At 34.9% G+C, this 27,220-nt stretch overlaps 1 protein-coding gene across 2 annotated transcripts in view; it reads right to left on the minus strand.

Annotated features, from left to right (window-relative positions):
- Positions 1-27,220, minus strand: part of Wasf1 (WASP family member 1) — a 42,618-nt gene that overhangs the window by 9,997 nt on the left and 5,401 nt on the right. For both annotated transcript variants that reach the window (XM_042692479.1, XM_042692416.1), the window contains exon 2: positions 5,747-5,907. In XM_042692479.1, the coding sequence (XP_042548413.1) occupies positions 5,747-5,879 (133 nt within the window). In that variant the 5' untranslated portion in view covers positions 5,880-5,907. The remainder of the gene's footprint in view (positions 1-5,746; positions 5,908-27,220) is intronic.

The raw sequence follows: 27,220 nt of genomic DNA on the forward strand, positions 1-27,220 counted from the left end.
ACGAAGATTCAGAAAACTGAAAAAGAGATATTTGTCTTCTAATTTTTTTCTAAAAAAAAATCATTAAAAAATTCTAAAACTCTTGAATGTTTCTAGTCATGTAAAACCCTGTAACTCAAAAGACTAAGCCAAACTAGGAGTTTTAAACAAAGAGAAATAAACACTAAAAAAACATGAAAGCAATTTAATAAAAGTCCAAATCTTTGTTCCATTTACTATGAGAAATTAGTACCACTAACAAATAAGAATTAATTTCCAATCCCCAAAAGAAGTTTTAAGAAGACACAGAGACCCTGTACCTCATCCAGACTAGGAGTTCAAAAATCAAGTGGCTCTTAAGAGTATCAGGTAAGAGCAACAGGACAGAGACAGAAGTACCTATCTTTCAAGCATGACTTAGTACTGACTTTCCCTAGAAAACAAAAGGTAGGTTCCACTTAGTGAATACATATGGGTACAAAATGCTTGAGCTATAGAGATGGAAGAGACAATATTATCTCTCCAAGTGCTTACTTTAATATAGTTTGTGTTACATACCTGATAAGTGTATTTGCATTTTTGTTGAAGGTCTATAGCTTTTCAAAAACCTTTCAGAAGTTTATGACAGACACAAGTTAAAACATCAAAGCACATTAGTGTGTAACATCTCATCCATTTCTCTTTTCTTTTTCTCATTTCTTTTTCCATTCTTACTTTTCCAATCTAGCTCTCTTCCCTCTCAGAGAAGTGAGAATGAAGTCTGCAATGTGAAACACTATGTACATATCTGAATGTCAACTATCCTGAAATGTATTGTGCTACTTCTTAAGAACCTACAGTGTTTCCCTTTCCATGAAGCTGCATGTAAACCCTCTCACCTAGTAGACTAGGTCCTACATCATCTTTTTTCTCCTCTGTATATATGTCCTCCTGCCCTCATCTTGCACTGAACTTAGGGCCTAGCACTTCCTAGACTTGAGCCATCTCAGTCTATCACTTATTTCTTTAGCCTCTCCCCCTTTTAATATGTATTCATTTATTTTTGCCTCCATTTGTCTAAGTCATACATGTTGACTTTCTTTCCTATTTTTCCCAATTCAAGTCACATTTCATTCAACAGACTTTCCCTAATGATTTCATCTATGAATATTCCTTAAACCAATTATTATTATCTAAAATTCATGCTAGAATGTTCATGTTAATATATGAATGACCATAATGACCATAATGTTCAGAATATTTTCTCTACTTACCATATTTGAGATTCTTTGACTAAATGAGATAGATTATTTTGGGACAAAAAACATGTGCCTTAATCATATAGTATAGTGTTAAGTCCATTATCTACTTTTCTATGTGTCTAGTAAAAATTTCCCTATCCATCTTCTTACTCTCTTTCTAGCTTGCTATTTATCTATAATGCTATGGTTTATATAAAGCTTAGTGAAGCTTAGTCTTTGGTGTAGTGTCAATGGTGGTAAGATCTAAACTTAGGGCTAGTACATCATTCTCAGAAGGGATTAATACTGTTCTCACAGAGTGATTAGTTCTCAAGAGAGTGGGTTATGAGAAAGTCAAGCTAACATACTCTTAGCCTTTTATGTACACAAGTGCTTCCATTCCCTTTTTGCTTCCTCATCATGTTGTATCCCAGTCACAAGTGGCCTCCTCAGAGGCTGATAAGATAAGGCTAATCAATCTTGGATATCCAGCCTTCAACACTGCAAGTCAAATATGCTTATTTTCTATATAAGTATACAGTTCCAGATATGTTGCTGTAGCAACAGAAAATGGACTAACAAAAATTTCTATGTTCTAAATTATGTTTGTGATTTTTATCAGCTCTTCCCGGCAGTATGGATCAACTATATTCGGTAAGAAAAACAAAGAAAGAGAATGTAAAAGATTCTTTAGGACATCAGAGATTCTAAATAAAAACAACTATAAAATGGTAAAGAAATTTAGAAGTATTTCATAGGTTTTTTTTTTTTTTTTACTAATTACCTATTACAAAGAATTTTATTCTAGAAGGAAAAAAATTCTAATAAAATATGACTGGGCATATACTTTCCAGAGGAAGCCAGGCAGCTATTAGTTTCTATGTCACATGGAACCCTGTAAACCCAGTTTATTATTACTGTGTTCTCAAGCAGTTTTGGTGCTAGTAATAAAGTGAAAACCTCAATTATTGAGAACCATTTTAGATTTTAAAAATTGGGTTTCTAAATAATACAAGGTTATTAAATGTTATCAACGATTATCTTAATTATTCCAGATAAAACAATAGTGAAATAAATTCTAAATTTTCCTGTCTTCTTAAATAAAATGAATACAAATTCAAATACAATTTAGCCTGTTCTTGAGGATTCATTGCCATGAATTAATTAGGAAAATCAATTTTTTTTGTTTTTTTTTATCCTAGTCTAGAAAACAGCCTTGAAATGTGTAACTATTTGCTCTTACATTAAATAGCCTCATGCCTCTTCAATTTTTCTTTGCTGTAAGCTACCTATTTTCAGTGATGCTGCCTTTTACTTAGTCTCCCTCTTATTTCTCTTTTAAGTTCTCTGAAGCACATTTACAAATCATTTAATCAAATCTATCTGAACCACCAAAGTAAAAGTAAATAGGCCCTGAGTCAGAGATCTCCTGTTTATTTTATGTACATGGCTCTTTAGTGTGGGGGATTATTTATTCTAGCTATGAAGAGGCCTTTTAAACTTAATTCCAAGTTCTCAACTATGTCAAGTGGGAAAACTGCCAGAAAAGTTAATCTCAGTGTAATAAACTGTGCCTATATCTTGCTATAATATTCTCTTTGATTCTAAATTTCTATGAACTGTTTAGAAAATGTCTATAAAGTCTCTAATTCTGATGTGAAACAACTCAAATCGAATTTAGTCATACTTTTGTACTATATTTATATCCAGAATTTGGTAGCTATGTGACTATGTGCTTACTAGACAGATGATGCTTATATGGACTCTATCAGACTCAAGAAATCCTTACATTTTCATCTATGTTACCTAAGAAATGTTGGTATGCAAATTATCATACTTAATCATGTTAATTCTAAATTCTATATTGGGCATGTTTCTAAAACAAGATGGCTATATTAGATTCAAAATTCATTATACATTTAATGAATGTTTTGTCCAAAGTTACTGTTATTTCCATGCTGTTAACATAAGTCTTGGTATGAATATACTGATGCAGTCGTGTATATATAAAAAAAAGATTTGCTAGATGCTGCTGGCTCATGCCTAATCTCAGGAGGCTGAGGTTTGTGGATGGTGGTTCAAAGCCAGCTTGACCAGGAAAGTCCATGAGACTCATATCTCCAATTAATCACCAGAAAAGTGGAAGTGGTGCTATAGCTCAAGTGGTAAGAGTGCCAGCCTTGAGCAAAAGAGCTCAGAGACAGTGTCCATGCCTGGGGTTCAAGCCCACAACAGAGAAAAACAAACAACAACAAAAAAATATTTATAAGGAGTCTTATTACACTAGGTCAATCAGTTTAAGATGACAAAAAAGTCCAAAAATTTCTTTAAACAATATAGTTAATACATTATAACACTTTTTTGACTCATCTTAAGGAACATTTTATATTAGCTGTTCTAAGGAAGAAACAAATCAGCAATGCAATATTTTAGTGATTGCCAGGAACTAATCTGAAATAACCACCAACAGAAATAAGGATAATAATTAAAACAAATGCAGACAATATTTATTTTTACAAGTATTTCATAGGCAGTGCAAAAATTTACTGATCTCACAGGAGCCAGAGACTCCTGAGAGCTGGTGGTATGACTGCAGTGGTAAATATTCTTCAGTTCATGATGATTCAACTTGACAATTTTTCTTAGCTTTACAATTATATAAATGTGACAAGGGTTCAGTAGAAATCATACTGGAAAATTCTGAACATCAGTCTTCCTGGGATAGCAATACATGGTCCAATGGCTCTCTCATAATGCTGGGAAGTAGCAGCAAGCCAAAGCTTTCAGTATGCCATGTGATCCTAAGGGGAAACAACTGATACTCTATAGTATTCTGTGTGGTTAAGCTATGATGTTTGGTAATGCATTTCAACATGGTAAATTCAACTTATGACAGTTATTTGGATGTAATTCCATGACACGCAGAGGATCATCATCTATGTAACTTCCAATATTGCTATCCCTCCAGGACAGATGGTCAGACTTCGATACCCAAAACAGACTTATCCTGTGCTGCATAGATTTAGCCCTTACTGATCTTGTACCCATAGGTTTTATATCTACAGATTCAATTTTAGACAGCAATTTAGAAAAAAGTTGCTTGTGTACTGAACACGTACAGGTCTCCCCCTATTTATTATTCCCTAAATAATAAAGCATAAGAACTACTTAAATAATACCTCTAGTATATTAAGTGTTATAAGCAATCTAAAGTTGATTTAAAGTGCAGTACCTGGCAGGATGTACTTAAGTAATATGCAAATGTTATGCCCTATTATCTAAGGAACTTGAGTATTTGTAGATATTGTATCCCAAAATATTCCTGAAACTAACCCGCCACAAGGAATGACTATACTCACTTACAGAAAGGAAGAACAAGTTAAATAAAAGGAAAAGAAAAACCCAACGACTATTAGAGAACCTATATTGATGAGTATGGCTGACAGGATAGTAGTAGTACCAGCTGGAAAATATTTAGTGTAAGAACACATTGTTTTTACCTTTAAAATGAAATACAGTTGTCTGACTAAAAGCTAGCCCCTCAATTTTGAAGACAGATCAGATTTACTGTTTAAAATTCCTTACCTGATTACATTTAGAATGAAAAATAATTTAATTCTTTTTTTTTTTTTTGGTCAGTCATGGGGCTTGAACTCTGGGCTTGGGCATTAGCCCTCAGCTCTTCACCTCAAGGAGAGCGCTCTACTGCTTGAGCCACAGCGCCACTTCTGGTATTCTAGTGGTTTATTGGTGATAAGAGTCTAACAGACTTTCCTGCCCAGGCTGACTTTGAACCGTGATCCTCAGATCTCAGCCTCCTGAGTAGCTAGGATTACAGGCGTGAGCCACCAGCGCCCAGCTTAAAAATAATTTAATTCTTTACCAAGGACTGTACTCTTATAAAGTCTCCTCTCTGCACTTTCTGATGGCATCTGGCTAATCTGCTTCTTTCTGTCAGCAGTCAAGTCTACATTCTCTTTCCACATTGTACTATATTATTAAGACCCCTAACTCACATTCTCATGTCCATTACGCAAAACTTACTCAACTAGTGTAATGCTCTGACTAGTGATGACCTCACACCTTCCACTTTAAATCTCTGATGACATGAAAATATTTGCCTACACTAATAAAATACATTTTACAAGAGATACTAGTGTCAATACCAAATAATTGAAGCCTCTATAGACAGTAATAGAGATTACCAGCCAAGCAAAAGTACTATTCTGGTTCTACCTTACATAGATCAAATTATATTTTTAAAACTACCTCAGTAATTCTCAAACATCAGGTGATTCTATTCTTAAAGGTTGTTATTTTCTTTGCCCAGAAACAAACAAAAAAAAAACAAAAGGAATCACCCTAAAACTCATTAATATATTTAAAATAAATGTTTTGAGGATATAGTCTTTATAGCAAATTATCCTCCCAAATTAATTATAGATTATGTAATTATATACATTATAGTTTGGGGATTGATATAAAATACTATAGTTTGGGGATTGAGATAAAATACTATAGTTTGGGGATTGATATAAAATACTTACTTAGGCTACTTAGTTGTCTAATTATGTTTGCCAATGAGATATTGGTTACACATTCGAGTTCATTTTTAATGCCTCGAGGCAGTGCTGTGTGGCACAAGTGCCGAGGATCAATGTTTCTTTTCACTAATGGCATCTTGAGACTGATCTCTACGCCAGTTCACCTGTAAAACACAAACAAAAAAAAATTAACCTTATTCATTTTGAAACAGTACATAGTGAGACTCTTAAATTTAACAACAAAAATGGAATTACCTAATTAACGGAATCAAAAACTGTTTTGTTTTGAATGAATAGAATATCAATATACAGAAAAAAAGGCTTTTTCTTTTCATTTCTTAGCCCAAATTGGCCTCAAATTCCCATTCTTGCTTTGACTTCCTGAGTGTTGGGATTACAGGCACTCAATGGCACATCCAGCAGTAACTTGTTTTTTTATTTTTCAAACATTTAATTTCAAAGTAATGTGCCACACAATGAATTAACAGTAACATCACAATTATTCTAATAAAACCATTGCTTACATGAAGAGGCTTTTGTTCTAGAATGTTAATATATCTCCTAAGAGGATTAAAGAATCTAAAATGTATGGATATTCAACAACTCACAGATCAAATAATCCAAAACTAAATAACTGTTTTGAATCATGAATAATACTGATTGTGTCAAATGTTTCTCCTACATTTATTATGCTGATTATTACTCTTACTCTGTTAATGGAGTGAACTATATAATATTTATTTTATTTAAAATACTCTTATGATAAACCCAACTGCTATGGGCTTATTGATTCTTTTTTGTTTGCTTGTTTTAGGTATACTAACAATTTTTAAAATCTGACAATATCTACTTCTTGCAAGATAGACACCCATGCCTTTTTACTATTAGGATAAAGTTCAAGCCTACAAGATTCCTTGAGCCCCTCTGACCTCATTTCTTAGTATCTTCCCACCTTATACTCATGTCTTCTACATTTACACCTTTTCTCATGCTACTCTCTGCCTACTTTTTGCTTTCTCATCTTTATAGAGATTTTTTTCACTTGTTAAAGACTAGACTCCCATTGCAACAATGAGATGTACAAGTCGTTATGTGGAAAACAAACTTTACAACTTTGGTGGGGGGGGAGGGGGAGCAGGGAGGATTGGGTGGGGGGGGGGCAGGAGGAGGATGGGAAGTGATGGGAAGGGGAAACAAAGGAGGAGGCTACAATGCTTGATAAGAAATGTACTCATTATCTTGCCCATGTAATTGTAACCCCTTTTCACAATTAAAAAAAAAAAAGACCAGACTCAAGTATCACCTATCCTCTAAAGCCTGGCTGAATAGAGTAGGCAAATGGAACCAGCTACTTTTTGAAACTCTAAGTTTTTATTTATATATGAATCTATCTAAATTCTACCAATTACACTCAACTACATTATTCTTACTTGCTTACCGATCAATGCTTAAATGATAGACCTGAGAGGGCAAAAAAATCTTGTCTCCCTTGTATTTCCAAGATACAGACAGATGAACTATGCATAAGTAGGGGGCGGGGGGAAGGCACACAAATGTAAATAAAATTATTTAGGTTACTGAGATAAGACACATAAACTTGGAGGAATATTGAACAACATAAACAGTTTAAAGTATTATTCTCATCTAGAAAATTTCTCTCACTGTGATTAAAACAGTCTTACAGATGCAATGCAAAAATAACATTTTTCCTTTACTTCAATTTAATTACCATATTCATTTTCTCATTAGTTCTTAGTTCTTAGAAATGTTAGTAGTCACTTGTCAAACTCAGCTATCAAAATCTTAGTTGTAAAGAGTTAAATAAAGCTGGGATTGGTGGCTTGTACCTGTAATCCTAGCTAATCAGGAGGCTGGAATCTAATGATCACAATTTGAAGCCAGTCCAGGCAAGAGAGTCCATGACTCTTCTAATTATACACCACACACCCGAAAGTGGAGCTGTTTTGATTCAAGGGGTAGAGTGAAAGCCTTGAATAAAAAACTCAGAAATGGGAAGTGGCGCTGTAGCTCAAGTGGTAGAGCGCTTGCCTTGAGCTGAGGGACAGCGCCCAGGCTCAGAGTTCAAGCCCCATGACTGACAAAAAAAAAAAAAAAAAAAGTAAAGAAGGCTTTTCCAGCCAGGGACCGGTGATTCACGCCTGTAATCCTAGCTACTCAGGAGGCTGAGATCTGAGGATCACAGTTCAAAGGCAGCTCAGGCAAAAAAAAAAAAAAACAACTCAGAAATGGGTTCAGGGTCTAAGTTCAAACCTCAGAATCAGCATGCACACATGCACGCGCACACACACACACACACACACACACACTACACACACTAAAGACTTAAAATGTACTCTGTTAATCTTGAAAAACTATATAATTCCAATTGAGGTTCCAATACCAGCTTTAAAAATGTGGCATCTTTTTTCAGATTCAGAAGAGTGAAAATAAAACTCTCACTCCAGAAAGGTATAAATTAATTAGCAAGCAAATATAAATCAAATTCATTTCAGATTTAAATATAAAAAATTATATTTTCTGTTAAAATTTTGCACAAAATGAACCAATTAAACATAATTTAACAATGTCTAACTTGATTACTGAAAAGAAACTGTTACCTAACAAGAACACCAAATTATATTGTACTAGAATATAAAATAACTAATTTTGGAAATTGTTCACTTGTTCCCTTAGGTCACAGCTAATGACACTACCATAATAACCCCAAAATTTGTGCAACTACCATGCAACACAAGTGCTTCTAAAAGTGATCAAGTATACTGAAGATATAAAAAAAACTAAGGCAATTCCCAGATTTTAAAAATATTTTCCAGTGCTCCTAGCAGTTAAACTGTCAATTACAGAGGGAAAAACTCAAGAGATTGTTAGAGTATACAAACATAAGAATAGCCAGGCACTAGATGCTCACACCTGTAATCTGAGCTACGCAAGAGGCTGAGATCTGAAGATAACAATTCAAAGTTAGTCTGGGCAGGAAAGCACCTGAGATTGTGTTCCAATCAACTGCCAAAAAGCCAGAAGAAGAAATGCGGCTTAAGTGGTAGAGCACTAGCATTGAGCAAAAAAGCTCAGGGACAGCACCCAGGCCCTAAGTTCAAGCCTCAGGACCAGCAGAAGAAAAAAACGATAAAAAAAAAAAAATCTGAAAAAAACAATCTGCTAAGAACATCCTAATGGCAACAAGGATGGCAGGCCATAATATGCTACAATTACAAAAGGGGTATCTGGTAGGGCTAAATTAGATACCTCTAGGACACCTTGAAGTGGATGATGTCTAGCTAGGATACCCAAAAGTATGAACCTGGTGTTCATATACCAACAGAACTTGGCAACCTCCCAATTTTGCTCACTTCCCAATTTCACCTGTGGTAGAATAACTACAATTGATTCAATCTACAGCTTTTCTTAAATACGAGGGTACTTATTAAATCGCTCCTTCTTTTGAAACCAATATATCATATACTATCAATGAATACTTAAGTATGCTTTTTTTTTTTACAGTACTGGAATTTGAATTTAGGGCTTTGTGTGTGGTAGGTGGGTATTCTTACTGTTTAAACCACTCTGCCAGCTCCCTTTTGCATTCATTAGGATAGGATCTCACTTTATTCATGGGCCAAACTACACTATGACCCTCCTATTCATGCTACTCCTTGTGGGGATGACAGGCACATGCCCCTGTACTTGGTCATTGTGTTTCCCCATAATTTGAGATGACAGCAACTTACCTAGCCACTGCTTAAGATGGTATCTCACAAATGAACTGTGATACCCCAATCTCTACCTCTCAAATAGCTAGGGTTACAGGCTTGAGCTACTGTACTTGGCTCTAAATTTGCTTCTTATCTGTTATAGAGTCAAATGTAGATTTGGTCATTACTGTTTCCTAGTTTGAAGTGAGGCTGATCTAGAATTAGCTAATCTAGAACTAATACACTGATGAAACTTAAGAAAACTTTTTTAGTATTAGACATGTCCATAAAAAAGTTGATTGCCTCTGGAAAGGAAGCTGTTACAAAAGATGAGAAGCTGACAGCACTATTTCTAAGATACCTTGTTTATAATCTCATATAGGGCCAAAGGTAAATTTTAGGGAATGAATTAAAAAAAACTATCACATGAGTTTCATTAACCTCAAGCTAAAAATCTATAATGAACTTAAGTTGGTTTCTCCATTAGCTTGACAAATTTCTTAAAATTACATGATTCACGTTGGAGTTAATGGACAAACTGTTCTTTGAACTGCTATTCTACTTAGAAAGGTGTCTCCTTCCTCGTCTTGTAGTTCAAGCCAATGTCCTTAAATAAATCCTTCTCCATGAACACTTTTTCAATATTCCCAGTTCATAATGAGTTATTTACTTCCTTTGAATTACAGCTCACTATTTGAGAACCTTTGAATTAGTTTTATTATTAATAGTAACCAAATAACCACTTAATGCCTCATTACCTTTTTTGAATTTCTTCTAAAAGCATTATTTCAATTTTCCATGCTCGTGCCTTATTTACCTTGCCTTATTTATATGAGAAACTCCCTGAAGCCTGTGATTGTATCCTAATATTATGTACAGATATATTTCTAGTCAATTTTGCATTAGGGAAGAGGAAACTTTGTGTTGAAGAAAGCGAGGTTCTATACCTAAACTCCATGCAATCCTGTTATATATCCTTTGACAAAGATGCATAATGAAGTTGAGACAACCAAGGGACACTGCCAGATTTTGAGAAAAGTAATGCTATCAGTGAAGTGGAATGACATTACAAGATTCTTTCCACATCTTCAATTTCATCTTTTGGCACTTGATAGGGCTCTTCAAATATCAACTCCCACTGACACCAGATGGAGCTCGGTAGAGCCCAGTGTTGGGCTATGGCCAACTAACTGAAAGCAGTATTACTTTTAAGGCCACAATCACCAACAAGCAACTTTCTTTAAATGGCTCTAGAACAATTAAAGCTTCAGCAAATTTTCAACTCTTGTTTATGTATTAAAATGAAAATGTTTTGAATTCAAGAATACCATCTTGACAGGTTTTCTTAGAATATTAAGCCTAATTTGAAAACACAATATATATTTCTGTCACATAAAAGCAAATTATATTTGAAACTAAAAGTTGTACTGGTTATATCACAGAAATAGCAATATACTTCATTCAACATTTAAATGTCTTAATGTATCTTACAGTTTATATATGTGGCTATAACTGACATATATTTTCTACCAAATAATATTTCATTTATTAACGTTCTTTTTTAAAAAGGCACTAGTTGATGTTTCTGTTAACTAGCAACCAAACTAATCCAGAAATTCCATACCGTTAGACGAACAAATTCAGCAACCTATCTTCTTCTAGGGGTTGTTAGGAGTATGTTTATCATAGTCACATAAGCCTCTACCCCCAGGGCCCCCTTCCCCCGGCCCCTCTAGGTCTGAGACCAGGAGTTGAACGCAGTACCTGATGCTTTTGATCACTGACACTCTACCAACTGAGCCATACCTCCAACTCCAAAGAGCTGATTTTCTTTCTTTCTTTCTTCCTTTCTTTCTTTGTTTTGATGTAAGACTCTCAGATAATAGGGGATTGTTGCTCAAACATAACTTAGCTTACTAGATTAAGCTTTACTTACCCAGATATTTTACATGTTCAAGATATATGAGCTCTTACTTAACTACTGCTTATAGTGAACAGTATATTGTTGCTTATTATACTTCCATTAATTTTTTTTACATTTTGTTAAGAAAAGCTTTTTCAAAAATAAGTATAAAGTTATTTTTTTTTTTGCTATCTACTACAACCCCAGAGATTGTATCTTTTCAATGCATTGCTGTAATGATGCCTGCCTGTTAGAGTTCTCAATCCACTAAACAATGCCAGTTTATTCTCTAAGAACTGGCTCTTTAGCAGGAAAAACTAAGGATGAGCTATATATAGCCTCTTTGAAAGGACATGTGAGTCAAGACCTAACAGATGAGAAGTCTTCAGTTAATATGGGTAACAAATATAAAAATAAAAAATAACCTAAAGAGAACACACAATGGGAGGGAATTTGTTATCACAATTGGGCTTTAAAAAAAATCTCAAGATTATTTTTAGTAACTCTGAAAGAGCACAAAAATGGTAAAACTAATTCTGTCATACTGACATAGTGAGCACTTCAGCGAGTGTATTTTGTATTCAGAGTGTCTACAGTAAAAGTAATATGAATAAATATTATACTTAAGAATTTTTTGTGAGGGGATGCAGTGCTAGAACATAAGGAAACAAATTCTGCTTCTTGTCTCTTATTTTTCTTTTCTGTCAGTTGTGGGGCTTGTACTCAGGAACTGAGCACTGTCCCTGAGCTTTTTTCCTCAAGGATAGCATTCTACCAGTTTGAGCCACAGCCTCACTTCTGATTTTCTGGTGGTTAATCGAAGGTAAGCGTCTCATGAACTTTCATGCTCGGTCATCAATCTCCTAAGTAATTAGGATTACAGGTGTGAGCCACCAGTTTTCCTTCCCTGTTTTTTAAGTCTCTTCTGTGACCAACTCACAATTTAACTTCTTCAGTATTCAGTACTCCCAAAACAAGCAAGATATAAACTAAGATTTTTCATATAAATCACATATTTATTGTTTCACAAGATATAATAAAACAACTAGTAGACTAATACTAAAACCACAGACAACTAAAGAAAACTAAAGACCAATATTACTTATAAACATAGAGGCTCAATTCGTAAAAAAAAAAAAAAAAATAGCATATAGATCCTAGCAATGTATTAAAAAATATATTCCAGGACCAAATTGTATTCAATCTAAGTATGCAAGGCTAGTTTTATGTTTGAAATTCAATGAGCATAATTAATTCAAGGAATCAACAGGCTAAAAAAACCAAATGTGATTACCTCAAGATGCAGACAAAAAGATAGCATAAACAATGTACTAAGAACAGGAACAAGACAAGGAAATCTATCCATATTATACTAAAAATGTTGGCTAATACAGTAAGTGAAGGAAACAAAAGGTTTACAAATTGGGAAAAGGTATACAAATTGCAGATGACAAGACTATCTGCATAGACAATGTGAAAGAATAACAACAAAATGGAACGAAGCAATTATAACAAGGCTGTAGAATATAAGCTTAATATTCAAATGTTAACTGCTTTCCTACATACCAACAATGAACAAGTAAAATTGGAAACACGGCCTTTACAATGTACTCTCAAAATTAACTATATATATATAAATCTAACAATATATGTACAAGGTATATATAAAAAAGCTACAAACTCATAAGATATCAAGGAAGAACTAAATAAATGAAAATATATTTGAAGTTCATAGATAGTGTCTTATTTAGAACTGCTATAACCAAATACCAAGACTAAATATCTCTTAGCAACAAAAAAAATGTATTTCTGATAGTTCTGAAGGCCAAAGACCAGGGTGCTACTGTGGCTAGTTTCCTGGGAGGGCCGTGTTTCAGGTTGCAGACTGTCCAATTCTCCTTTTGTCTTCATACAACAGAAATCTTAGGAGATTTCTCTTTCATCTCTTTTATAAAGATACTAAAGGTTCTACTCTCATGACCTATATTTCACTTCCAAAGGTCCCGTCTCCTAGTATTATATTATGGGTTAGGATTTCAACATATGTACTAGTGAGATGGGACCCCTCATTCAGCCCATAGTAGATTTAAAAAAATAAAAATAAAAGACCTCGATCCTGTCAAGATGTCAGTTCTTCCCAAATTCAACTATAGATTCAGCATAAACCCAATCAACCAGGAGGTTATTTTGTGAATATTAACAAACTTATTTTAAAGTTCATATGATGAGGCAAAGACCCAGAAAAGTCAACACAATGTTGAAAAAGAAAACAAAGTAGGAGGAAAAATTATACATGAGAAAAAGTGATAAAGTAAGCTAAACAAAATAGGGTATTTATCTTGTATCATATATGAAATAAGAAATAGAAAAGCAGATGAATGCTTATGAAAAAGAAAAGATTAATGGATCAAGAAAACAAATAAGAAAGAAGATAGGAAGAGGACTTTCTTAATGAGAAAAATGATGTGCTACAGTATTTCTAACCAAAATATTTCTTTTATAGTCTGAACAGTGCTGGAACTATAATGTTTTTTAAAATACCAAAGGTATTCCAAATTCCATTCCAAATTCTAGTTACCCAGCAAAAGTATAATCTGTATAGAAAATATCCAAATTACTGATGAGAATAGTATCTTCATCTCATGGAAAGTAAAGTTCAACAAATGATCTTCATGAGATGAAGCCTCTTTCAGTTTTAGTGTCATATAAATATTAAAACAAATTAATGTTGCCAATTGTATAGTCTAGCAACAGCTGAAAAAAATTAGCTTCTTTTTCCCTGTAGCAAAATCACTGCTAATATACTTAATCTGTAAAACTTAAAGGATAGTTCCTTCAGTTGTTAAAAGTACAGAATCTAAACACCAATGGGTTTGAACTCTGGCTCTAAAGTTTATAAACTGTGCAGAAGATCTCAAGCTAATCCTACTTACTTAACCTAATCATTTCTGAGAATTAAATGAAATGCATGGAGTACACAGAAGTAAAAAATACTTGCATTCTTGTTTAAAACATTTGAAACTGCCAGACACTGATGGCTCACGCCTATATAATCCTAGCTACTCAACAGGCTAAGACTGAGGATCACAATTCAAAGCCAGACCAGGCAGGAAAATCTGTGAGACTCTTCAATCAACCACCAAAAAGCCAGAAATGCTGCAGTAGCTCAAAGTCAAGAGTACTAGCCTTGAGCATAAAAGTGCAGTGACAGCCCAGGCCCTTACTTAGCTCAAGCCCCAGGATTGTCAGAAAAAAAACAGGAAAGAAGGAAGGAAGGAAGGAAGGAAGGAAGGAAGGAAGGAAGGAAGGAAGGAAGGAAGGAAGGAAGGAAGGAAGGAAGGAAGGAAGGAAGGAAGGAAGGAAGGAAGGAAGGAAGGAAGGAAGGAGGGAGGGAAGGATTTCTTAAAGCAGAATCTTCCATGGTTAGTTATTAGCCTATCTTATAGAATTATATTTCTTTTATATTAGAAGATATTTGAACCAAAGCTTGGATTTATGAATTATTATTTTGTATGATCACAAAATCCATTATGTCTATGCCTATAAAAACAATGTTTTGCTGAATTGTTAGATATTCGCCTGGTCTTTTACATAATCAATAACCAAATGTTTTTAAGACTCAGCAGAACAGAAGCAATTATGGAATTGCAATGCAGATATACTTTAGTCATTTATCTTATATTTATATTCCTCACAGTATAAAAGTTTATTGAACTAAATTGAGTTAGAGATTATAAAGTTAAAAGCAATGAAACATTTTCACTTTCTTTTCTGTCAATGGATGAAGATACAAAAGAGAGGACTTATTTCTCACCATTTTATGAAACTAGTCTTTTGTGAAAGTCTTTCCTTGCCAATAACATTTTTCTAGACTGTTTAAAATAGATATACATTTATCAATAATAGAGCATTTTAAAATTTCAACTTCTCTATTATTTAGTAAGGTTTATTAAGGACATTCATTGTTTTTCTGGTGGTTTTTGTTTTGCAACAAATCACCCCGCAAATTCATGGTTTAAAATAACAACTGATTCGACAAGTCAGCAATTTAGGCTAAGCACAGCTGGGAAGTTCTACTAATCATGCTTGAACTCACTTGTGTTTGTGGACAGCTTCCAGGTAGCATGGGGACTAGCTAACCCAAGATAGCTTGGCAGATGTGCCTTCTCTGCTCTACATGATCTCTCATCTTTATCTGTAGTCTACATGTCTCTATGCAGTTAGTTAGCTGAGGCTTAAGATAACTTAATATAAATACCCAAGGTTTATACCCCAAGTTCAGATCTCAAAAGCATCACTTTCATTGAAATTACTGAGCAAAGGACAAGGAAGATCAAGACATAAAGGGTGGAGACACAACTTTGAAGGAAAATAAAAATAGCACTGAAAGAAAAAAATACCTGCAAAATCCACACTCATCATCAGAACTTTAAAATTCCTCTCAATAATTGTTAGAAGACAGAAAACCAGTAACTGAATTTACAGAATAGCAGAATACACATTTTTTCAAATGTGTAAGTTAACTGCTACCAAAATAGACCATATTCTGTGCCATAATTCAAAGTAAGTTTAAAAAGAATTCAATTCATGTAAAGTACAATTTTCTAGACACAACTGAATTAAATCAGTCACAGAAAGACAGCTGGAAAATTCTAAAATAACATCTAGGTAACGTATTTCTGAATAACCTCTGACTCAAAGAACAATTAAAGGAAGTGTTGGAATACTGTTTGAACTTAGTGAAAATGAAGAAAATCTGAAGGAAATAGCTAAGAGGCACACAGCAGAAAATAGCACTAACATGCTTCTAGTAGAAAAGCTCTCAAATAAATGGCCTCAGCAATCTTTAATTCAAGAAATTAGGAAAGTAGAGCACATTAAACTACAACAAGTAAGAGAAAATGCAGATGAGTTTAATGAAAAAAATAATAAACAGAAAGAATGAAAGAAAGAGATTATTGATGAAACTAAGAGATGGTTGCCTGAAGTCATCATTAAAACTGGATAAGGACAAAAAATGTGATAGGTTTGTAGATATCTAGAAAGGGATGAACTTCACTGTAGATTCTGCAGATATTAAAAGAATTAAGGATAAGCTGGGCGCTGGTGGCTCACGCCTGTAATCCTAGCTACTCAGGAGGCTGAGATCTGAGGATCGCGGTTCAAAGCCAGCCCGGGCAGGAGAGACCGTTAGACTCTTATCTCCAATAAACCACCAGAAAACCGGAAGTGGCGCTGTAGCCCAAGTGGTAGAGCGCTCGCCTTGAGCTGAAGAGCTGAGGGACAGCGCCCAGGCCCAGAGTTCAAGCCCCACGATGGACAAAAAAGAATTAAGGATAAAGAGGAACACAAAGGTACTATGCCTTTGCGCATCTAGTTGTATAAAATAACATTTTTGAAATGAAATCTGGGAAATGGAAGTGAGAGGCTTTTTTCCTTACTAAAAAATAAAAGAAAGAAAGGGTAAAATTCGGGGAGATTCTATTGAAGTGGATAATAAAGTGCCCTTAATACTATAAATAAATAAATAAGGATGAGCTACAGATATAGCTCAAATGATAGAGCTAGAGGCTCTGAGTTCATACTTTAATACCAACAGTTAACATTTAAATGAAATGTACACGTCCTTTTGAAAGACATAAACTATCAAAACTCAAGAAGAAACATTCTGCATAGCCCTTTGAAAGAGGATTTATACTGCCTGTCTCAGTATTACAAATTTTATTCATTAAAGCAGTGTAATACTGATATCCAGATGGACAAATAGTATATGGAATAGCAAAATAATTCTAGAAATTATTTCACGCATGTTATGTATTGACTTTTGACTTACATGCATGAGCAATTCAGTGGAGAAAGTCTATTGTTCTTTTAAAAATGGTACTATAATTCCACATGTGTATTTTAATAAAGTGGAACTCTGATCCTTACTTCACACCAGGTACAAAAATTAACAGAAATGCATCACAAGTCACAAATTTAAATGTAAAACTATAAATCTTCTAAAATAGAACAGAAAATCTATCTGAGTTAAGCAAAGACTTCTTAGATTAAAAATACCATAAATAAAAATCATTACAAGAAAAAACAATTATTAAATGGTTCATCAGTCTGGGCAAAGTGGTACACACCTATAATCCCAAAAACTCAGGAGGCAGACCACAATTCAAGGCTAGCCTGGGCAAAAAGTTACCAAGACCCCATCTAAACTGATGAGCTAGGCCTAGTGAAGTGTGCCTGTTGTCCCAGCTAGGTAGGAGCAGCACAGATTGAGGATGCCCCTATGCAAAAACCCAAGACTCTACCTTAAAAAAACTAAAGTAAGAAAGAGCTAGAGACATGGTAGTACACCTGCCTAGCAAGCATAAGGAGGCCCTAAATTCAAAAACCTCTGCACTGTGGGGGGCACGCAGGGGGGATAAGGGGTTGAGAGCACAACAGACTTCACCAAACTTAAAAAGTTTTACTTTTTGGGGGGGTTGCTGTCCTGGGCTTGACCTCAGGGCCAGGCACTGTCCCCAAGTTTTTGTGCTCAAGGTTAGCACTCTACCACTTGAGACACAGCTCTACTTCTGGTTTTCTGATGGTTAATTGAAGATAAAGAGTCTCTAGGGCTTCCTGCCTAGGCTGGTTTCAAACCATGATCCTCAGATCTCAGCCTCCTAAGTAGCTAGAATTACATGTATGAGACACTGACATAACTTTTGCTTTTGAAAAGCAATGTTAAGAATTGAAAAGACAAATCAAAGAGCTTGAGAAAACATCTGCAAATAACCTACTTGATAAAAGTACAGATATCTAGAATAAATAACTACCAAACTCCATAATAAGAAAACAACCCAAAAGATAAATGAGCAAAAATTTGAACAATTACTTCACCAAAGTACATGATGAACATATTAAAAAAGGAGTCAAATCATTTGTCATTAGGGAAATGCACCTAAAAGCCACAAGATATCATTACACTCCAGATAGAATGCAGATGGCTAAAGTTAAAATAGTAAGAGTGTGAAACAACCCCATTCACCTTGCCTGTGCAAATGCACAATGACACAACTGCTTTCTAAAAGCCTGACAGTTCTTTTAAAGTTAAACATACACAACTAGGCATTCTACTTCTAAGTATTTACTTAGAGGACTTAAAAGTGTATGTCCAAAAAAAAAAGAATTGTACAGGAATGGTAAAAGAGCTGTATTTATAAAAGCCAAAACCTGAAAGCAATCCAAACACCCATCAACAAATCCATACCAATGTTATTCATTTAAATAGTAGTTACACAATGAATAACATTCAGCATAAAATGAATAGATACAACAAAGATGAAGCCTAAAAACCATTATTATAAGCAAAAGAAGCCAAACAAGCTTTTAAGGAATGTGAACTAGCCGGGCATCAATGGCTCATACCTGTAATTCTAGCTACACAAGAATCTGAGATCTGAGGATCGAGATTTGAAACTAACCAGAGCAGGAAAGTCCCTCAGACTGTTATCTTCAATTATCCACTAAAAAAGCCCAACATGGAGGTGTGACTCAAGTGACAGAGCACCAGCCTTAATCAAAAAGCCAAGGGAAGGTACAAGTCCCTGAGTTCAAACCTCTGAACCAGCATATACACATAAAATGTTAACATACAGTAGCAGAAAACAGATTAGTTGTTGTTTAGGCAAAGTGTTGAAATAGAAGGAGTAAGGAGAGGTAGGTCATAGCAATTAGCAAAGGCAAATAGGAAACATTGAGGGTTTCTTATATTAATTGTAATGATGGTTTACTAAGTAAATCCATAAGTCAAACTTAACTCATTGTACATAATACATCAGAGGTCTCAAAAATTCATCGAGTCAAACAGAATTAACTATTCCATTTTATAGACAATATTCATGATATAAAAAGTTATTTTCTACAACATCACAAAAATAAATGATTTAAACTTAGTAATGTTAGCTATCAACTTTAAAATGTGTGAGAAAGTACAATACGTAGTTTTTCAAAAGTCTGGAAATGACAAGTAGAAAATCTTGAACATTAATGGTCTGAAGCAAATTTAGACCAGTTGAGATATCACCAAGAGTTTTGCTATCTTTTCTCAACATGTTTCAATTCCATTCCTGACTTGAAAATAAATAGTCATCTAGTAGAAAGTAGTGTCTTTAATACCCAGAATATCATCACCATATATAACTTACAATTTTATAAAGTAGCTGAATTATGTTATTAGACTCTTGTAACTTGTTTTGGTCAAAGAAAAAAATCTCTCCTCAGATCCCATTTCACATGATGGCAAAGTTCTAGGCCAGGCTGCAAAGTCCTATTTTAGCCGTAGGGATTAATTATTCTATCTTACTTCTACATCATTTCCTCCTTCACTGTCCTCAGCATAAAATTTCACCCATCCTAGCAAAGCTAACAACAAAAACTTCTGTTGGTCCCATTCTCCTTCCAAGTACCTCCCTTTCTCCCAATTTCTCTATTCTCCTTTACATCAACATATCTTCAATCTGTTCTCTCATTTTCCTCCTCCACTTCTCACTTTTAAATTTGTCCTATTCATGCTTTCACTCCCAATTGTGCCACACATCTCACCAATATCAGTTACCTGTTACAATCAGTGGTCTCTTCTGTTTATTTAACCTACTTACATCTGAGCTCACTGGGAGATATATTTCTATGTAATTTAGAGAATATACTCTTCGATGTAACTTAGAACCTATCATCCTCAAATAAAGTCAATTATAAATAATTCTAACATTAATTTGATAAGGTAGCTACAAATAAAAATGAAAAAATATATTTACAAATATAAATACAAAATATATATAAGTGACTTAATTTTTTTATATATCATTATAACCTTTGAATTTACCTGATTGGTATAGTCACTTAAAAATTTTAAATAATAGGGCCAGGGCATGGTTCAAGTGGTAGTGTGTCTGCCTGCCTAGTAAGCACAAATTCCAGTATTGTCAAATTCAAAAAATCAGTTTAAATATAATCATTTAAAAATAATTAAAAAATTATTTTAAAATTATTTTTAAAAAATTATTTTTTAAATGACAGAACTAAATGATGAAAAACAAAAGAAATACAAAATTATAGTGATGAGCAGTAACTTAAATACCATGTTGGATGTTTCATGTAAACCTTAGGACTACCTACAGTCTTACTCCTTTGGTTTAAAATATACTGACAACAATTACATTACTATGTTTACTTCAAAGCTATTTTATAATAATTGTTTATCCCCAAAGATTTCATAAAAATAGTGAATACTATTTTACCAAGATTTTAGCCCTAACATAACCTGTTACATAACAGTTCTTTAATGTGTGAACTTGATGAACTTAAAATTAGTTGGAAACTAGACTACTCAGCAGGCTGAAGCTAGCATATCAGCAAATGAAACCCAGGAGTACAGAAGTTTAGGGCTAGCCTGGCAACATAGCAAAATTCCATTTCAAAAGAAAAAAATTAAAATAGGATTAAAAAGTCAGTTGGAGAACTCACAAATCAGTCCCTACTACTAGAAATAGAATTAAAATTCATGTTCAGCCCATGACAGGTCTTAAAGTCATTTTAATATAAATAACAAAAGGAAATTTACATTTTCTTTTTAATGCTAAGAATGAAACTAAGTTCTTTATATAGGAATCCATTAAAAGACAAGCTCTATTTCATTTCCTTCTGTGACAATGAAGTGATGACTTTTACGATATTAACACTAATCTACTGTATAAGGTACAGCGTGGTTGATGGCTTCTACCATAATGAAAGTCTTATTTTTGCAAGCAAAGAAAATACATTTGTAATAGAGCAATCGGTAGTAATTCAAGATCCTTTTCATCCCTCTACGGTTCCCACATCAAATGCTAAGGCTTGTACTACATGCCAACTCCAGTGAAAGCGTTAGAAGCATCGGAACACTGAAAATGTTGGACAAGAACAAGACTTTTAAAAGTGTACCCCATCTGTCCTGATGGTTCCATTAGGACTAAGAAGTAATGCCTTGTCCTGTACCACTAAGCACATCAAGTACTGGTGTACACATCTTAAAACACTTCTGCTCGAAACTGAAGTTTCTAACATTGACAAATGTAATTCTGACCTAAATATCCTTTCTCTCTTCATTTCTTCTCTAGAAAACTTGTTAGGCCTCACCAAGTCCTATAATCCTCTCATTCTCCTCTACTTTAAAATCCACTAACATATAGTTAGTTTTGCTTTCCTTCCTAATGACTAGCATTCCGGATTTCTCTTCAGAGATCTACTCAGACCACAGACCTTAGTCCTTGAGAACAGTCCCAAGCCTCAAGAGAATAATCCCATCTTAGAGCGCTAGCCTTGAGCTGAAGAGCTGAGGGACAGTGCCCAGGCCTAGAGTTCAGACCCCACGACCAGACCCCCCCCACACACAAAAAAAAAAAGAGAAGAGAGTAATCCCATCAGAATGCAACACATATGTCTCCTCACATCACACCTTCAAATCCTCTTCTATCTCTCCTGTCTTTCCTACTCTGTAAACATAAGTCAGAAGCAAATAGGCCTGATATATCCCAGGTATCTACTCTCCCTTGTTTAGAAATCCACCTATTCACAGATTTTGAACTACCACCACTACATTATTTCTATACCCTTAAATAACATTAAAGCTACAGACAATATTTAGTCCCATGCTATCAGTCTGCCAGACAGCTACAAGGAGACATCACTATCACAAATCCAACATATGTATTCAGAATCAAATTCATTAGCCATGACTCCCTACTTTGGCAAAAAGTAAATTTACTCATTCTTTAAGCTTCAGTTTCTAGTAATAGTTCCAAATCGCTTAAGATTTAAACTAAATTTAAATTAAGTAAGGCAATGTCTTATTGTTACCCAGGATGGCCTGGAACTCACGATCCTCCTGACTCAGCCTCTTTAGTGCTGAGATTACAGGTATGTATCACACATTCAATTTCAGCCAACTCCTGGTTATTTGCAAATACTGGCAAAATAGCTGCATTCTCATCAAAAAGATATATTAGTGTCATATTCATTCAACTCCTTTAATGGTAGACTAATCTGAGCAAATACATATGTTTTGAACACTGAATCCAGTTCACAATAACTATCTCTAAAACTGCTATTGAAAAAGTAAGTCAAAGTAATTCATTTTTTTCTCTTTATCTCAACAAACACTGAATCAGGAGCAAGAATGATGCAGTTAAATAGTGTTTACTGTTGTAAAAACAAATCTCTCCCAATCTCTAATTAAATCTTAATTTTTGCCTTAACTATTAAGAATTAGCCTTATTTACAGGTTGTTGTAAAGATTACATCACAAAAATATGATGCCTAGCACACATATGTGTTTAGAACTTTTCCACTTTTAGTAATTCAAACCAAGTAACAAATCTATAAAGCTCAAAGAATACCAGGGCAGGATAAAAGCCAGAAAATCTAGGTTAGGTACATGATATTCCAACTGCAAACAGACTGGAGGTGTGGCTTAAGTGTCCTGAGTTTAAACCTCAGTAAAAAAGCTGAAAACACCTCATTCAACCTGCAGAAAGACAAGAGAGAGAGAGAGAGAGAGAGAGAGAGAGAGAGAGAGAGAGAGAGAGAGAGAGAGAGGGAGAGAGAAATCCTGAATGGAGCCACAGAACAACCACTTTAACCTATAGATGGGGAAAGTGTAAAGATTACATTGGACTTTTTCATCATTAACCACTGAAACAACAGTGGAATAAAATATTCCAAGTGCTGAAGGAGAATAAAACTTACTTACCATTCTAGAATGCTGTACTCAATTATTCTTCAAAAATGAATAAAGACTTTCTCAGATAAAAGCAAAGGAATTTATTCTCAGTAAATATGCTTGGAAAAGTGCAACAAAGCAACTTCTTTGGAAGCAAAGAAAATAATATATACCAGATGTACAAAAACATGAAGAGTGTCAGAGAATGAATAAATGAAGCTAAAATCTTCCTATTTCTTATTAAATAAATAATTATTTATTCAACATAATCAAATAAAGGTATAGGGTATTAAGTGAAATGAATGGCAGCAGTGTTACAATGGATGGGAGAGGGGAAGGTTTTTTTTCAAAAAAGAACAAATGAAGTGAATACAAAATGGTTGCAAATATGACAGGTATTAATCCAACTATATCAATAACCACTTTAAATGTAAATTGTCCAAATATACAAATTAAAAGACAGAAACTAACATTAGTGAATATAAAGATATACACAGATTAAAAGTAAAGTGATGGAAGATATACCATGTTAGCATAAACTTAAAGGAAGCTTAAAGTAACAAGTCTTAAAATGTAATCTCTAAACAACAGAGCATTAAAATAATCAGACAAAAACTAACAGAACTACAAGAAAAAATGGCTAAATCCACAATCACAGTTGGAAACATCAGCATCTCTTTATTAATAACTGATAGACCCAACAGGCAGAAAATTAGTAAGGATCCAGTTGAACTAAATAACACCATCTATCAACTGGATCTAACTGACACACATATCGTACTTCACCCAACAAAAGCAGAATGTGTATCTCCTCTCTCTCTCTCTCTCCTTCTCTTTTAGTCATGGGGCCTGAACGCTGGGCCTTGGCACTGTCCCTCAGCTCTTCAGCTCAAGGCTAGCACTCTACCACTAGAGCCATAGCTTCACTTCTGGCTTTTTCTACTTATGTGGTGCTGAGGAATCAAACCCAGGGCCTCATGCATGCAAGGCAAGCGCTCTACCACTGAGCCACCTGCCCAATCCCAGAATGTATATATTTATCAAATTCAGATGGACTATTCTCCAAGACAGAGCAAATTATGGGGCCATAAAATATTCCTTTAAAATTTTAAAATAGAAATGACACAATATCAGACAACGAAAGAATTAAACTAGACAGCAATAGTAGAATAGTAGAAAGACTGAGGGAAACTACCAAACTATTTGGAGATTGAACACTATACTTTTAAATAACATAGTTTTAGTCTCAAGATAATTTTTAAATATTCTGAGCTAAATGAAAATGTTATCAAAATTTGTGGAATATATCAGTCCCAGTAATAAGAAGGAATTTATTGCACTGAATGCATGTATTAAAAAGGCTCAAAAATCAATATTCAAAGCTGTCACCTTAGAAAACTGGAGAAAGAATACTATAAGAAGCGTAAGGCAAGCAAAAGGAAAAGGTAATAGTAAAAATTAGGAAAGAAATCAATGAGACAAGAAATAAATAGAGGAAAAAAAATCAGTGAGACCAAATGAGAATTCTTTCAAAATGTCAATAATACCAATAACATCCTAGCCACACAGAATTTGTATTTTAGTTTAGTTCTTATCCTCCAGTGAAATACAAAATGTTTCATCTATTCTCTCTCTTTTCTTAACCTTCTCCAACAATTCTCTGGAGTAACCCTTAGTGCATGTAGGTTATAAAAATTTACAAACAAGGGCTGGGAAGGTGGCTCAGTGGTAGAGCGCTTGCCTTGCATGCCTGAGGCCCTGGGTTCGATTTCTCAGCACCACATAAGCAAAAAGAAAAAAGCTGGAAGTGGCGCTGTGGCTCAAGTGGTAGAGCGCTAGCCTTGAGCTGAAGAGCTGAGGGACAGCGCCCAGGCCCAGAGTTCAGGCCCCACAACCGGACCCGCCCCCCAAAAAAATTACAAACAAGGGGGGAAGGTGGTATGACAGAGGTGACGAGTTTGATTGGAATAAAAGATATGTGAAGATATAACAATGAAATCCCCCATCCTAAGAAAACTAATATGTTAGTAAGAAATTGTAAACAACAACAAAAAAGGCATTTAGGTAATGTTTCTATTAAAACATTATAAAAAAAAAAAAAGCTGAGCTCAGTGGCTAAAGTCTAATCTTAGCTAACTGGGAAGCAGAAACTGGAACTGAGGTTCAAGGGCAGCAGGCGTAAAAAATTCCCTGAGATTCCATCTCATAGGCTACTGGCTAGACAAGAGTGCCTGCCTGTTATCTCAGCTACAAGGGAAGTACAATGGCTGGGAAAAGTGGCATGCATCTGTCATCCCCAGAGATACAGGAAGCACTAGTAGAAGGACTACAATCCTGGACAGCTTAAGCATAAGAGGAGACTCTGTCTTGAAAATAAGTCAAAGAGGCTGGTGGCATGGCTCCAGTGGTAGAGTGCGTGCCTGCCTGCCTTGCAGGCACAACACCCTGAGTTTAATCCCCAGCAAAACCAAAATATGACAAAGCAATTCTGATAGAAGAATCAAACAAATTAATTCATGTATGACACATAAGCTTTTCTCCCTTTAAAATGACTCAGTCAATATAGAACCATTGATCTATTGGAGGAGACCTTGGTAAGTTACTCAAGAATAAAAAAAATGCGGAGAGGCTATACTACTGTCAAACACACCAAACAGATAAACAACCACAAAACTTTGCTGTCTTCATCATCCAAGAGATACGTGTACACTCAATATCCTTTCCTAGAGAATTTCTTTAGGATCATTACCTTCAGCACAGGGTAATGGGGGATTAAAAAGAAGGGTTTTGAAATTACACACATTCAAACTCCAACCTTCTATTAACATGTAATCTTGCACAACTATCCAACTGATAGGAAACTATTAGTGGATAAGTACCAGAAATACAATTTCAACTACTTTGTGCTAAAATCCAATCTTACAAAGATACTACATTAAGGCTGGGCCGCCAGTGGCTCATGTCTGTAATCCTAGCTACTTAGGAGGTTGAGATCTAAGGATGTAGGTTCAAAGCCAGCCCGGGCAGGAAAGTCGGTAAGACTCTTATTTCCAATTAACCACCAGAAAACTGGAAGTGGTGCTGTGGCTCAAGTGGTAGAGCGCTAAGACTTGAGCTGAAGAGCTGAGGGATAGTATCCAGGCCAAGAGTTCAAGACCCACCCAAAAAAAAAAAAATGAAAGTACTATTTTTGGTTAACTCAATCCCAGAACCACAGATAAATACAAATTATAGTTAAGACTTTGTGTTTACTTCTCTTCTTATTCTTTTGTTCCTTAAGTCCTTGTTACCTAGTTCAAAGAACAAGAAACAGATCATTGTTTCAAAATTTTATATATATTTTTGTTTTTTGTTTTTGGTAGGTCGTGGGGCTTGAACTCTGGACTTGGGTGCTGTCCCTGCACTCTTCAGCTGAAGGCCAGCACTCTATTGCTTGAGCCACAGCACCACTTCTGGTTTTCTAGTGGTTTATTGGAGATAAGAGTCTCACCGACTTTCCTGCCCAGGCTGGCTTTGAACCGTGATCCTCGCATCTCAGCCTCCTGAGTAGCTAGGATTACAGGTGTGAGCCACCGGTGCCCGGCTAGAATTTTGTATTTTATAGTTTTGTGAACAGGAGAGAATAACAAATTTATTGAACACATGGGCACGTAAGGCCCAGGAAAATGCTGAGTGACTTGGACTAGTAAGGTGACAATTGTCTAGACTGGGCTAATAAACTAAAGAAACAACAGTGATTGACCGCTCTAGTCCCTCCAAAGTCTTTATTAAAAAAAATAAATCTGCTCCAGTCATTAGCCCTCAGACTTCACTAACAGACTTTTAAAATCCACAGCCCTTGTACAAACAGATTTTATGTGGGTGCTGTGTATCCAAGTTTTTATTTACCTCAAGTCATGATCTTTTACTTTTACTGATTTTTTTTTGGGGGGGGGCAATCCTGGGGCCTGAACTCAGCTTCTTTTGCTCAATGCTAGCACTCTACCACTTGAGCCACAGCGCCACTTCTGACTTTTTTCTGTTTATGTGGTACTGAGAAATCAAACCTAGGGCTTCATAAATAAATGCTAGGGAAGCATTCTACCACTAGGCCACATTCCCAGCCCTTACCTAACTTTCACTAA

Source organism: Dipodomys spectabilis, unplaced genomic scaffold (assembly GCF_019054845.1).
Source record: "Dipodomys spectabilis isolate Male_0828 unplaced genomic scaffold, ASM1905484v1 ptg000001l, whole genome shotgun sequence".
Lineage (NCBI taxonomy): Eukaryota > Metazoa > Chordata > Mammalia > Rodentia > Heteromyidae > Dipodomys > Dipodomys spectabilis.